The following is a 14,430-nucleotide window of genomic DNA, read 5'->3' as shown; positions in this document are numbered from 1 at the left end:
AACATGTGGATAATTCTTTAAATTAATTGGAGAGGTTTTCATTTGTATATATATATATATATATATATATATATTTGTCTTCAGCTTGAATTTTAACTCTTCATTAAAATTTGATAATAAAATAACAAAATTATGAGCAGCAAACTAATAATAATAATAATAATAATAACAAATATATGCTTATATAATTTACTTTTTACACTGTTAAACTGCGGTGACATAACAAAGACCATAATAACTTGGAAAGAAATTTAACTATTTACTGGCATAAAATAAAAATAAAAATAAAAATAAAAATAAAAAACTGAATGAACTCATTTCTCCAGCAGAAAACATGCAATGAAATATCAATGACAAAGCGCCTCTCCATGAATCACCCAATGCACAAAGCTATCAGAGAATTCACCGGTGATCTTCGGATTCCGGTCAGCATCATAACCTACTTGAGAATCTATCGTCACCTCGCACTCCTGCGAAGAAGTTTGTATTACTATTAAATCACTAAAGCAAACTCATGTTGAAACATTTTTACGAAAGAAATGTTTCGACATGAGTACAAACCTCGATGCTAGAACTAAGCTTGCTTGGTAATGGACCATCGTCAGGGATTCTCGGGAGTTATCTTCTTGATGACATCTTCTGCAGAGAGGTTCTCAACCAGAGAATTGCTGCAAGAATCAAGAACAAACACTATGTTTATACAATCATGAACAGAAAACTGATGTGTCTTGGCGAATCGAAATTAAGAACTTGTCATGAAACTCTCTTAACCTTTCACAAGTTTCTTCATCGCAAGAATTCCCGGAAGATGAAAGCCAATCAAGGTCAAGAAAATTTGAGCTACTTGATTCATCAGAACGATCGAAGACATAACCATGTTCATCATATGTAAAAAGTTCCTTGCCAGGTATTGTTGGAGTGGATCTTTATTTCATACAAGCAAAAGATACAGATCAATTTCCCAGCATGATATAGGCCTTTGAACCTCATCGACTGAATAAACACTATGAACATGCTAAAACACAGACAACTAGTGAAAACAGGATAGGATTATTTGGAAAAGATTATTTATGAGGACTATTTCTTGTGCAGAATGTCATCAACCAATTTGATCGAGAGTGCTCTTTCGCGCAAACCTAGGAAACGAGAAAGCAAGGAAACAAACCTGGAATAAGATGTATGACTATCAGAAGTTGATTTGTCAGGGTGCTGAATCAGAAATACCCTCCTCCTCGTCTCCCTGTTTGATATGTTCTTCTATCAAGCAGAGTGGAAGTAGGATATTTTTTCTGTCCCGTATTACGGGCAGACACAGGTGTATTACTTTCGCAAAGAATGTTTCCGTCTGATAGGGATCTTTTGATGAATGCCCTGTGAATAATACATACCAAATTTAAACCAACAAAAATAGTGTATTTAGAACATATTTCAACAGAAACTTGAAACTTCAAAAATTTCACATGTATGGTTTTGACTGAGATAGAAAAGGGGGAATGATCAACTTCACAATTCATAAACCAGAAAGTTCATGTATCCTGCATGATGAAATATCCAAAATGATACCAATTCATTTGAACGAACAAATATTGTGCATAACCAACAAGAACCAGCAAACTCGAGTAATGCTATTTGTACAAACTAGAATTCACTGTGAGTTGTTATCCATGAAGTAACCTTGAGATGTCGTGTTGTGTACATCTTGAGGAAAAAGTAACAGTTTTTGTTTAGTTGGGACGTCTTGGTTCGTAAAAATAGCATGCTCAAAAATAAATTGCAAAGAACGAAGGAATAACAAAAATTGTAATAGAAATCACAGATTTTTATTTCTTTTGTTGCGTAGAAACTTGATGGTTTAATGGATGATTCATACCTTGCATACTGATTAACAAAACCATGGGCACGACTCCCGACATTGCAATTTTGATCAGAATCAAGTTCCCAAAGAGCACGCTTGCCTTGTTGAGGTTGGAAATAACCCAGGAACCTGCATGATTGGAAAGAACATTTTTTAAAAACAGCTGCAAAGATACATGTATGGAAATGACACTAACATGAAAGAAACCAGTCAGCAAACAGAGGAGTTTTCATTTTTGTGCATGAAAATAATGTTCCAGATAACTGAAAATGCCACATAAAGTAAACCGATCTAATTTTGTTAGTTGTATGTAAAAACATACATTCATACTGATGGATTGATTTCACGCCACTGAACATTTATGTCATTCTCAAAAGACTTCTAGAAAATAACAAAAGTTAGAGAATTTAACCCATCTCGCATCTCATACCATGTGAGCAGTATAAAGTATTAAAGGGCATTTATACATATGGGTACATGAAAAGGAAATGAAATAATCTCAAGAGATAAATGCAACACCTCTGATTAATTGCAGCTGTAAATATAAAAATAAAAATAAAAAAATAGATAACCTACAAATTAATTGCATCCTGCTTTTCAGCATCCATGTATGCATTGCTGTAGTAACGTTGAAGTGTCCTGAAGAACTCTTGGGATTGGGTTGCCGCCTTCCATTGGCCTCTTCTCTCAGAAAATATCTGCACAAAATCAACAATGGTTATGACTTATCCCCAAGAAAGTAATTTAGTTACTTAAAAAGTAAACTAATATCGCACGCCGCATAAAAAAGGTTGGCAAACCAATCATTTGAAGAATGCTTTTAGGTAGCATCAAATAAGGCTCATACTCCAGGAGTTCTCTCAAATTTTACCAGATAAAAAGCACTCCCAAAATCTTGTATTAGGAAGAAGAAGAAGAAGTGAGTTGTGCTCATGGAGTCCGTAATAGTCATCTCTTAGCTTCTTGGTATGGCCAAGAGAGTAGATCCAGCAAATTTCACTTTAAAGAACCATAGGTTTCATCTAGAAATGCTACAATCACCATGAAGGTAGTCACAGTTCATATTTTAATGGTACCACAGAAAAACAAAAAGGCCTTAACATCTCAACCAGAGATTCAGTTTAATGCATTCCCAAAGGAATAGTAATAATAATAATAATTAATGATTGATTTGAGAATGATGGCTATTATCAACAAAAGTTAGTGGCTTCGGTTAGCCATTGGCTAATGCAATATGCATGAAGCATCAACTAACCATCTTACAATGCAAAAAAGTCAAGAAGTTCCAAATCTGGTACCATATACAAAATAAATCAGACAGAGATGTAATATATTGTGAGGTTAGACAAATATGAAGGCAGATATAAAGGAATTTAGCAAAGTATCCACATAACAAGACAAGCCAATTATTTGCTACATTTGATTTCAACAGATAATCAGAAGAAACATTGGTAACAACTAAAAGCACTAATCCATAAATATACCTTGTTGTGAGCAGCAGAACCACCATACTGAAAAGCAAGAGTGTCCCCCATCATCTCGTAAACATTCATCAAGTCATCAGCCAAAGGGGAATCTAGATCAATTTTAGGAACGTCTGTAAAACCCAACGCATGAAGCTGATGGCCAAGAGCAGCCAAGCCATAAGCAAATTGGGCGACATTTGTGCGATCCAAACAATCAATGCAATTTGTGCGCAGAACACCTTTTTGGAATTTAGGTGGTGTAGGCAATGCCATTTCATTATTTTCAACTCTATCTTTTGGCATTTCACACACAGAGCTGTCATTATTTTTCAAATGATCTTCCCAAGGTGTAGAGATATCAGCATTGCTTGAAGTGTTCTTTCTAAGCTCATTGCAAGATTCACCAGCATTATCGTTCCTGAAGCACAATGACATGAACAAATTTCAAATACCTATACCCATATTATAACTCCAAAAAAAGACAAGAATATGACATAGAGGGAAAAAAAATTGTCATGGTTTTATGAGCACTAAGAGCCAGATGATGGCACCTCGAATTTTTCACATAATCAAAGAACTAAATGAAGACATTAGATCGTGCCTCTACTCCAGTTGGAAATATGATATTGGAAACTTTGGCCTCTCGTAATCTATGTAAACCCTCTCCTAAGTAGGACGCTTCATCTCCATGCTGAGATGATTGCATTTACAGCATACCTTCAATCGTTTACTGTTCCTTCACAAATTCAGGTCACTATTTCATTCGTCTAGCATTCATTCTTGGTCCTGATCGCAAGTTCTTCATAAATTTAGAAAGTTCACCTCTCTACCCAGATTAAATATACAACTTCAAAACTTCCAGAAACTCTAACAGCATACCAAATAGTATAGAAAATTTTACAGGTAGTGGCAATGATTCATTATATCCTATGTGGATGCAAGGATAGCGTATTTATCAGAAAAAATGTCAGTACAAACTAACTTTGCAAGAAAGAAATGATCTTGTCAAATGAGGTTCAGGGACTTGCTTCACCTCATATGAATGATGGCATGGAGAAATCAACATCTATATCTAGATCTCCTGGGCTCTCCTAAATGAGATACAAGGTAATGGAAATATAAACTTCTCCTTCAATGTCTCGTCTTATGGCAAAATGCAGCTTTAATTGATCACTAGCAGATTCAAAGGGTGCAGCCAAGGAGAAGAAGGTGACACTCTAATGAGCTACAAAAATTCATATAAATCCTGTAGGTTCAGTTAAGCAGCGCAACACCTTTGTGGTTACAGCTTCCAACCAAAGCAGTCTACCTAATTGTAACCGGATACATATTAATTGACAAAAAGGGACAGCACATAAAATATCCTTAACAGAAGATTATCTTTAATTTTAAATTGCAAATATAGTCAGGAAAGTGTGCACAGCATAACATCAATAAAAGAACGTAGCAGTTGGGCATGTGCAGTAACAAATCAGGAGCTCAATAAATATACAAGATAGTAAGGAACATGATGCATGTTACTCACAAAATGAGAGTTGACTGCAAAGGACCATCAAACTGTACAGCTGGTGTCATTTGGCAGTAAAAGAAGCCTGTTAAATTTAAGGCATAAGCTGCAACCTTGCCCAATAAGGAAAGCACACTCGCTGATTTACTGAAAAAAAAAAAAAAATCTTAAAATTAGATTTATTTAGGCATATTACTGTTGAAGCAAAACAAGCTATGCTAGTGCTAGAAGAAACAAAAGCTTTAATACCTCCGAGAGTGTCTGTGAAGATCCCAGTGCAAGAATCTCAAACGATTTTCATCTGATAAATCTTTATTAATGGCATCAATTGCCTTAGCAAATTCTGAACGGAGGATAGATTCTCGAGGTTTCTTTTCGTGGGTCTATTTAAAAGGTTAAAGAGGAGACATCAAATTCTGTCAGAATTTATGTTCAAATAATAGTTTTCCTTTAATAACAAAATAAACATAAAAATAAAGATCAAGTATTCAAGAAAACAATGATATCTCCCCAAGTAAACATAAAAGACCAACCTTGATTAAGTTCAAAATTATGATTGGGTTGCCATATCTCTTAACAAGATTCTCAAAATGAAGTCGAGTGGCTTTATAGTTTCTGTCCTTCTGCACTGAAAGGGGAAGAAAATGTGATTGGGTAAGCATTCAATTCTCAAGATCCTACTTTTAAGGTTATATTATTGCCACATATATAGAGCTCACAAATGATATCCGGCTTAATATTCAAGCGAGAAGTTTCCTGAGACCAGAAAAGCGGAATAGATCCCCTGTTCTGCACGACAGAAGTTATATGTGTAGGAATTCCATCATGAGTATCTTCAAAGACAATTTGTTCGGTCTCAACATCGTTGGCTACTCTACCCTTCTCATTTACACCACGCTTTAGATACCTGATACAGAAAGAAGCATGGTCTCTAAGAATACAGCAAAAACATAAAATAAAATAAGATAACATAAAGAAAAAAATAGCAAACGTAAGGCTTTTAAGTCAATGTTCAAGGTGAAACACTCTGTCGTCTAGGATAGTTCAATTGTAGACCAAACAAGCTTGCCCTATCTTAACACTAGAATCTATTATACTAGGATATGGCACACAAATGAATAATTGAAACTGTCCACAAGATCATAATCATCATATATATATGATACCTTGTCCCAGCATAATGACGTGAGCGCCTAGCAATTAGAGTCAACCAAAAATCCTTTCCAGAGATAGAAAGTTTGGCCTGGATAGCAGACAAAAAAGCGTAAACATAGTAATCCAATAAGCTTGTCCGAGACACTTCAATATAATTGCTGGTCTCACAGTAAAAAACAGAAAGGAAAATTTTATCCATCAAAATACCGCTCTATTAAAAAATCAGAGTGGAAGTTATTTAAATTGTCTGAAATTATATTAAAAAGAATAGAATTACAGTCTATCAATCAAGAAAGGAAAGTGACCTGCTTAAAGAATCCGTAGACCAACGCTACTGTCCAATGAGTATTCTCGAGATGGTTGTGGATTCCGCGAGTCAAGAATTCATTCCACACAAACATCGTTTCATAAAGAACTTGCCCTGACTCATTATCACACATGTTCTTCTGAAGACTTCGCATTACATGGTATGAGTAACTGAAGAAGAAGTCCTTTGTAAGATCCACTGTGCTTAGGAGCTTCTTGTATCTATGCATCATGAATACAAAAACTGTAAATGCCTGCAGAAAAATCTGTACAAAAAGAGAAAAAGTGACAATATGCAGAGTTCACTTTGTCACTTGATTATATTGTTATTATAATTACAAAATATCCTTAACAAAATATATAAAATATATCCAAGCTAAGAATTTCAAAGTCCCTGTCACTTCCATTTTCAGGTGAAGTTCATGCAAACAAAACATCTAAGATCAAAATTATTTTATACACAATGTTCAATGTTAAAAAGGCAAGAGCCATACTGTAGTCAAAACAACACTAATGACAAAGTTTGACGTCACAAAACTTATCCCATTCTTCTTCTTTTTCAGGAACATGTATTGAATGAAAATTTTTTTACTCTACATCATTACCATGGCCATTTTAGTTACAATAAGAATAACTAGATGACCTGTTCTCATGTCTAGCAATATCTGTAGAAGATTGCACTGAATGATTTGGGAGGGCTATCATTTCACTTTTGGTGATAGCATACACGATGTGGCCACAGATGGTCCCTATTTGTCTTCTCCTTGTGATAAGCAACATATAATAAGGACCAAGGAACTTGATGAAACCTGCAAACGAAATTCAATAATCATTAACCATCTTTAAAGATCAAACAAGAATGCCAATGAAGCACTGTATAAGAACAAAGATTGCACTTGCCAACAATTCCATAGCAATTGGTAACAAATTTCAGTCCACCATTAGACTTGTTTCCTTCATGAATTCTCTTCAACAGCTCCTGACATTCACTTTCTGAGTACGTTGTTGGATCTTCTTGGATGTTCGGTTCTGATAGTTCCAATCTGTCAATCTTCAACACCCTCCAAAAAGTTCTACTCTTATCCCTTCCGACCATATAAAAATTCTGCGTCACAACACAACAATAAGTGAATGTTCATTTTAATAAAAGGTGGTTCACGAATGTAACAGCAAGTGCTCCTCTATCATTAGCAACAAACTTTAGAATCCAAGTATTAAAATCCTAATATAATAGCCTACATTTTTAATCAGTGTTTCCTGTATAAAGTACCAAAGAGAAACCAAAGTACAGCCGAGGCATTGGATACCACCGAGAGCAGAGAAGGCAATATATCCAAAGAGAACTATATAATCAACCAAAACAAAAGTACTCTTTTACCAATCATTGAAGACTTTCAAATCCTCATCTTCTGGCCGCTCACAAAACCAGCATATTCAAATCAACAACGAGAAACCAAGCATACAAAAAATGAAAAATTCAGGAAGGTAGTGATTGAAGATAGAGATTAGACTCACGGATCCAGTCTCGTAAAGCCTGAACTTCTGGAGGTAGCGGCACTTGGGATCCAACCCAGCTTCAATCTTCGCCTCAGCAGCCATTCCCCACAGCCGGATCCTGCGCCACCAGCCGGGGCCGAGATCAACTTAGCATATAAAAACCACTTCGCCGGATCAGCACTCCGTTCGCCGCCACAACCCGAAGCTCCCCTGCGGCTGCTTCAAATACAGCATCTCCTTCAATCAAACACCTCCTTCACCTCCCCATTCCCCCACCTTCCATTAAAAATTCCCCCCAAAATCCCCAATTCCCCACGAGATCCAACCAAAAGGCCCCAACTTTATCGGAATCCAAAGGAAACACAAACCAAAATGAGGGTTTTTTCTTTCTTTCTTTGCAGATAGAAATGGACCGAGAGAAAGAGAGAGAACGAAGGCCACAGAGCTCTCCACGAGAGAGAAGCCTCGATCCACAAAAACCAATAATTAATTAATTAAATTAAAATAAACAAAATAAATTATTTATTTATTTTATTTTATTTTTTAAAAAAAATCCCATTCATTGGACTTATTTATTTATTTATTTTTAAAAAAATCCCATTCATTGGACTTCCAAGTTGTTAACTATTCTTTTTTAATAAAAATCATGCAAAATCTTTATTATTATTATTTTTATTAATTTATATTTATTTATTTGACAAATTTGGCCCATTTAAAAAAATTAGAGTCATGCAAATATTTAATAATGGGGCGAAAAATCCCAATTCCTACGAGAACTCAACTCAACAAAAATGGAAATTCTCTGTTTTTTTTCCATGTCAAACGGGGACAAATCAATCTATTCGATTTTCTTAGGACATGTAAGAAGAGAAAATTTGGGACCATATTATATTTACATATTAGTTCTTTAAGTTTTAGTTAATTATAAATTAAATAGTTTTGTTAGGTAATTGAGTTCTATGCATTAAATTATATTATTATATTTATATAAATTTAAAATTTTATATTTTACTTTGCATGGTTAAACATTTAAAGTATTATTTTTTTAAAAAATTTCTATATGCTAATTTGTTTTATATGTAATGAATATTGTTCCATAGGTGTATTTGCATTAAATAATTTTTTTTTATAAAAACCTAAAATTTATAGATGGCTTATCATAAAAGGATTTTCATGGAATCTTTGTTGGGAAGATAATGAGGAGATTACTCCCCGATTGAGGAATCAGAAATGGGTATTCCTCATTCCTATTTTTTGACCGAGCTCTCCATTTATACCCTGTTATTATCCCCAATCTCAATATATATATATTCTCACTTTGTGTAAATTTTGGAGTTCGATTTGAAGTTTTTTTCTAAAATGAACACCTTAGCATGCAAGAAATCATGTACGTATAAATTAGTATTTATATTTAAATTTATCATTACTTCATGAACCTCAATAATATTTATCATATCATCATATATATATATATATATATATTCATACATATATTTATTCATATTAATTTTAAAATATTAAAATAAACAGATATTTTTCTTTGACATTTTCATGCTTTGTATTACTTAATTAATAAACGATAAACAAATTTTAAATTGAGATAATTATTGAACTGAAGAAAAAAAAAAAAGTTTTTTGATCTTTCTAGAAACCTTTATGTAACCTTTATGTTTTTGTGGGCATGTACTTACTATTTTGATCAATGAAAAACATGAAAAATTAACATCATTGATAATTATTGAATCAAAAGGAAATATTTGCATGCATATTAATCTCCTCCACATGCTCCAACCCATTGGCTACTTTGAGTTGGCGAGTCATAAATCAATCACAATTTTATGTCAACGTGTTTGTATCATAGTGATGCCAGATATATATATATATATATATATATAAACATAGCATGATTAAGTAAATGAATATTAATTTATGTTTATATAATAAAATATTAAAAAAAATCTTACTTTTTATACTACTGCTGAAATAGACAAGTAGTATTGCCATTATTTAACTTACTGTTTATGATTGTGCAATAATGGTATATATAGTGTATTTTAGTTTTTTATATGAAAAAGTGGATAAACCACAAGTTTTTATATTTTCAAAATAAACAGTTTATTTGGGTATTATACTATATAAATTTTAAAATAATTTAAAAATTTTTAATCTTTCATTTAAAAAAGAAAAAAAGAGAAGGCATCTTGCAGGCTTGCAGCAACATCATGTCAACAGTCAAGAAACAAAATAAAAATAAAAAATAATACAGAAAATATGATGCGCCACATGCAATGTTGCAAGTCACAAGAGATATGATCCATACATGATACATACATACATACATTATACATACATACATACATATATATATATATATATATATATATATATATATATATATATATATATATATATATATGCGTGTACATATACATATATATTTGTAAAACATAAAGGTGATAATTAAAATCACTTTTAAATAAATAATAATACAAAATATATTGATCCCTATATTATACAACACCTCATGTTTGGTTTAGAGAATAAATACGTTTTCCAAAACCAAACAACCTGGTATAAAGATTATTTAAAATTTTATTATATATACTTAACAATAAATTTTTAAAAAATTATTAATGTTATTAAATATTTAAATATTTAGAAAATATAAAATTTTAATTTTAAAATATTTTATTTTTATTAATGTTAATTAAATCTAATTTTGTTCAACTCATATTATCCTTTTTTTTCCCCGCAACTCAAAACGTATAAAAATCCCTTTAACGTGAGTGCTCTTATTTCCCTAACAAACATTTCATTTCAAGATAAAATATATTAATAAAAAAGATTTAAATAATAAAATCAAATATTTTGATGAAATTTGGCATTTGTTTTAAGTGGTTAGTAGCAGTAATACAAGTCTTTTGTATGACATACAGAGTGGTGATCATTCAAATCTTTATTGAAAGAATTAACTTACAAATATCCTTTACTACCGTGCTCATGAGGTGAGGGTGCCTTCAATGTATTAACTTGCGTAAATACAATTTTTAATCGGTACACTCGAGTCATTAATTTATGTATGTTTAAGATATTAATTAATATTTGTCACTTTTGTGAAAAAAAATGATGACCCCATAGTGAAGACTTTTATTTTTTAATAAAAAAAATTATTTTTATTCAATAAATGAATTATGTAATATGATAATTAAAATGCCACCTATAGTACTTAAAAAATTTCAATTATTATTACATATTAGTCTAAATAAAACATATAATGCCCCTCAAAGGAAAATTCAATGAAGTATATATATATGGCCAATCTTTTATCAATTTTAAGAACTTCTATTTTTCAGTTATTGGATTTAAATCCATGGACCACAAATTATCTATTCGGATCAATAACAACAACACTAATCATAAATAGTATTTGAGCAAATAGTAAGATGAAGAATACTAAAAATATTTGCGCGATATAAAATAGAATGCACAGTGATCTTATCACAACTTTCCCATCATCATATCATAACAGTATAGTCATGAAAACTGATTTATACCCTCAAATGAAATTTTTTTTAAAAAATTAGCGGTCTAACCGCTAAGAAAGACATGCGCATACACAAATCTCGATGGAACAAGTGGGAGTAAAACCCACATATATATGAGTGCAAAAACCACTCACATATAACTATTACTCACATTTCTAAAAATGTACCTTACTTAAGATTCAAACTCTCACCACATGAAGGGTTCTATTGGGGATCGAGTAACCAATAGACCATTTATTCGCGGTCAAAATGAGAATATTTTTATAAAACGAACTAACCAACCAAATACAATAGCCGCTATTCAATGCTACTATTATATATATATATCATTATCTAACAAGATTTTTTTTTATGGTTTTTTTTTTAAATTAAAAAAGTCAAATAATTAAAATGGTCTCTCTATTTTGTGTTTTCCTTAGTCCCTCTAATATAAAATCTGCCTTTTTGATCCTCATATTTTCACATTTTTATTTTTTTGGTCCCTCTAATTGACAGATCTGTTTTTTTGGTCATTTCAATTGATGAATTAGAGGGACCAAAAAAGATAAAAATGTGCAAATACGAGGACCAAAACGACGGATTTTACAACTAAAAGATGAAAATGTCCAAATATAAAGACCGAAAGGATGGATTTTATATTAGAGGGATTAAAAGGGCTAAAAACAAAAAATAGATGGACCATCTTCATATTTACACCTAAAATAAATAACAAAATACTTTTTCATATTCTTTTTCTTTTTCCCCTTTTATCCCTAGAAAAATAAAATAATAATAAATAAAACAAATATCCACGTGGCGGTGCATGACCCTGCCACGTGTCCATCAAGGATTAAAGCGATTAAAGTCACCGGTGTGAGTCAGTGAAAGCGGTGACCACACCGCAGAGCAAAACCTTTCTTTCGTGATCCTTCGCGAAGAGAGAGAACTCTCGAACATTCTCTTCTCGTCTTCTTAATCTCTCTTCTCCCTCGCGCTTCTCCATTGATTGATTCGAAGCTCCATCGTTCCTCTCTGCATCTCAAGCTCGTTAGGGATTCCAACCTCTGCGCCATGGCCGAGACCTTGCTGCTTGACTCGCTGCTTCACCTCCCGGAAGTGCTGGAGAAGATTGTGTTCCCGCCGCGAGCTCGCGAGAACCATCGGGGACACAGTGAGGCCGGAACTGAAAGTAGGATCGCTGCCAGTGATGGAGGGTTTGGGAGCACTTCTGTTGATATCCTTGAGACTCCCAAGGCGTACTCTTTCTTCTTCGATGTTCCCGGAATTCCTAAATCTGATATCCAGGTATTGAATTGAATTGAATTGAATTGAATTGAATCTCCTTTGTATTATGATTATATTGCGAATTTAGACATAGCTTTTATTTAGAAAAAAAAAACCTCCTTTTTCTTTGGGGAATGGTTTAGATTGCAAGTATTTTGGGAATGAAATGCGAGTTCTCCTCTCCTTTGAGGAGGCATTGGAATTTGGAAGTCTTAATGTTTAGTTGATATAAATATGATCTAATTTGCTGAGAAATTATGCTTTGATTTAACTATTATTTCAATGTATATATCTATATCTTTATCTATGAGATTATGTCTATATATATATGTATGATAGTTGGAAGGCGTGCTTTTGAATGATAAAAAGAAGAGCATTTCTATATAAATACTGGAAAAAATAGTGATTTGGTTCAATGGTATAAATTTGAATGTTTAATTGATATATATGCTTCAAAAGGTCTGCTTGTCCTTAGTTTATTTATAGCCAAGTGATATTTATTAATGATTTTGGTATAGATAATTGATACCATTAGTTTGGTATATATAAACTTGTTTAATTGATATATATAATTCAAAAGGTCTACTTTTATAAATTTGGTAGCAATATGAGCTATTTCAAGAACACAATGGAAGTCTTTTGATGGACATAGTTTGGTAATGAACTGACTGTAAAATACCACTTTGTTCAGGGACAAACTGAAGCACCTGTTGTTTGGGGAATTCAAGGGTGTATGCATTAGAAAATGAAAACAGTTATTGTTGGTAGTCCTAAGTAATGCAAATAGGTGTATTATGGGAGTATATTAACTGCATACTGTATTTATATTTTATACTCAACAATGTTTGGCAGTTCTACTCCTATGTAATGCAAGTAGGTGTATCATGGGAATATAATAACTTGATTCATATACAACATTGGCCAATGAAAAACAGTTCTTTTTGGCAGTCCCAAGTAATGCAAGTAGGTGTATTAGGGAGATGTAATAATAACTGTGTACATTCTTCATACACAACAGTAGCAAATGAACAGTTCTTTTTAGCAGTCTTGAGTAATTCAAATAGGTGTGATATGGCTGTGTACATTATTCATGCACAACATTAGAAAATGAAAACATTTGTTATTGGAAGTCCTGAGTGATGTCAGTAAGTGTATTGTAGGAATATAATAGCTGTTTTTGTTATTCAGACTCAACATTAGCAAATGAAACAATTCTTTTTGGCTGTCCTAAGTAGTGCAAGTAAGTGTATTGTGGGAATATAATAACTGTGTATATTTTTCATACACACAACATTAGCAAATGAACAGTTCTTTTGGCAGTTCCAAAGTATGTAATGCAAGTAGGTGATTCATTGATATATACACAACACTGGCAGGTGACATTAGAGGATGAGAAGGTGCTGGTTGTGAAGAGCAATGGGAAAAGAAAAAGAGAGGAAGGAGAAGAAGAAGGATCATGCAAGTTCTTGCGCCTGGAAAGGAAGGCAGTGATCAAACTTATGCGAAAATTCCGGCTTCCGGACGATGCAAATCCAGCCGCCATCACAGCCAAATGCGAGAACGGTGTGCTCACTGTCACCGTCGAGAAGCTCCCACCACCACCTGAGTCTAAACCGAAGACTGTAGAGGTAGCCATTGCTTGAGAACAAATGTTCCTTTGTATTGTTCTTGTCTTCATGTTTTGTATTTGTATTATAGTTATATCTGTTTTTGTAGTACTTAATTTGTATGTAGTTTGGAAGTTGGATAGATTCTAGTGAATGTTTTTGAACTTTCAAGTGCTTGGTCAACCGGTTGAGTGTTTTTCTGAGGGAAAGTAAAATTTCTATATATATA

The 14,430-nt window shown here is 32.9% G+C and overlaps 2 protein-coding genes across 3 annotated transcripts; one reads left to right on the top strand and one right to left on the bottom strand.

Moving 5' to 3' along the window:
* Positions 1–608: 608 nt before the first annotated feature.
* Positions 609–8,238, bottom strand: LOC120256082 (phosphoinositide phosphatase SAC2-like). Of its 2 annotated transcripts, XM_039263853.1 has the most exons (15): positions 7,805–8,237; positions 7,190–7,394; positions 6,933–7,098; positions 6,289–6,511; positions 5,995–6,071; positions 5,548–5,735; positions 5,362–5,456; positions 5,078–5,211; positions 4,847–4,975; positions 3,340–3,739; positions 2,432–2,553; positions 1,871–1,984; positions 1,166–1,371; positions 772–924; positions 609–668 (listed from the first exon to the last, which is right to left on the bottom strand). In XM_039263853.1, the coding sequence occupies exons 1-13, from the start codon at positions 7,886–7,888 to the stop codon at positions 1,215–1,217; spliced, it is 2,094 nt and encodes a 697-aa protein (XP_039119787.1). In that variant the 5' UTR covers positions 7,889–8,237; the 3' UTR covers positions 609–668; positions 772–924; positions 1,166–1,214. The 2 variants fall into 2 exon arrangements, with proteins under 2 accessions (XP_039119787.1, XP_039119788.1); XM_039263854.1 differs by lacking the exons at positions 609–668; positions 772–924; positions 1,166–1,371; positions 1,871–1,984; positions 2,432–2,553 and adding an exon at positions 2,626–2,886 and having other exon boundaries at positions 7,805–8,238.
* A 4,014-nt stretch (positions 8,239–12,252) lies between these two features.
* LOC120256089 (17.4 kDa class III heat shock protein) lies at positions 12,253–14,372 on the top strand. Its single transcript, XM_039263861.1, has 2 exons — positions 12,253–12,615; positions 13,971–14,372. Exons 1-2 carry the CDS (start codon positions 12,382–12,384, stop codon positions 14,235–14,237), a joined length of 501 nt encoding a protein of 166 aa, XP_039119795.1. The 5' UTR covers positions 12,253–12,381; the 3' UTR covers positions 14,238–14,372.
* Positions 14,373–14,430: the final 58 nt, after the last annotated feature.

The sequence above is a fragment of the Dioscorea cayenensis genome, unplaced genomic scaffold, assembly GCF_009730915.1.
Source record: "Dioscorea cayenensis subsp. rotundata cultivar TDr96_F1 unplaced genomic scaffold, TDr96_F1_v2_PseudoChromosome.rev07_lg8_w22 25.fasta BLBR01001281.1, whole genome shotgun sequence".
Taxonomy (NCBI): domain Eukaryota; kingdom Viridiplantae; phylum Streptophyta; class Magnoliopsida; order Dioscoreales; family Dioscoreaceae; genus Dioscorea; species Dioscorea cayenensis.
The sequence above is the reverse complement of the archived record's forward strand: the minus strand, read 5'-3'. Positions and strand labels throughout refer to the sequence as shown.

Coding starts and splice junctions, on each gene's coding strand:
- LOC120256082 (XM_039263853.1), bottom strand. CDS start 7,888: ATGGCTGCTGAGGCGAAGATTGAAGCTGGGTTGGATCCCAAGTGCCGC. Junction 7,395..7,804: donor GGCTTTACGAGACTGGATCC/GTGAGTCTAATC, acceptor GTTGTGACGCAG/AATTTTTATATGGTCGGAAG. Junction 3,740..4,846: donor TTGCAGTCAACTCTCATTTT/GTGAGTAACATG, acceptor ATTGTGCTTCAG/GAACGATAATGCTGGTGAAT.
- LOC120256089 (XM_039263861.1), top strand. CDS start 12,382: ATGGCCGAGACCTTGCTGCTTGACTCGCTGCTTCACCTCCCGGAAGTG. Junction 12,616..13,970: donor TTCCTAAATCTGATATCCAG/GTATTGAATTGA, acceptor CAACACTGGCAG/GTGACATTAGAGGATGAGAA.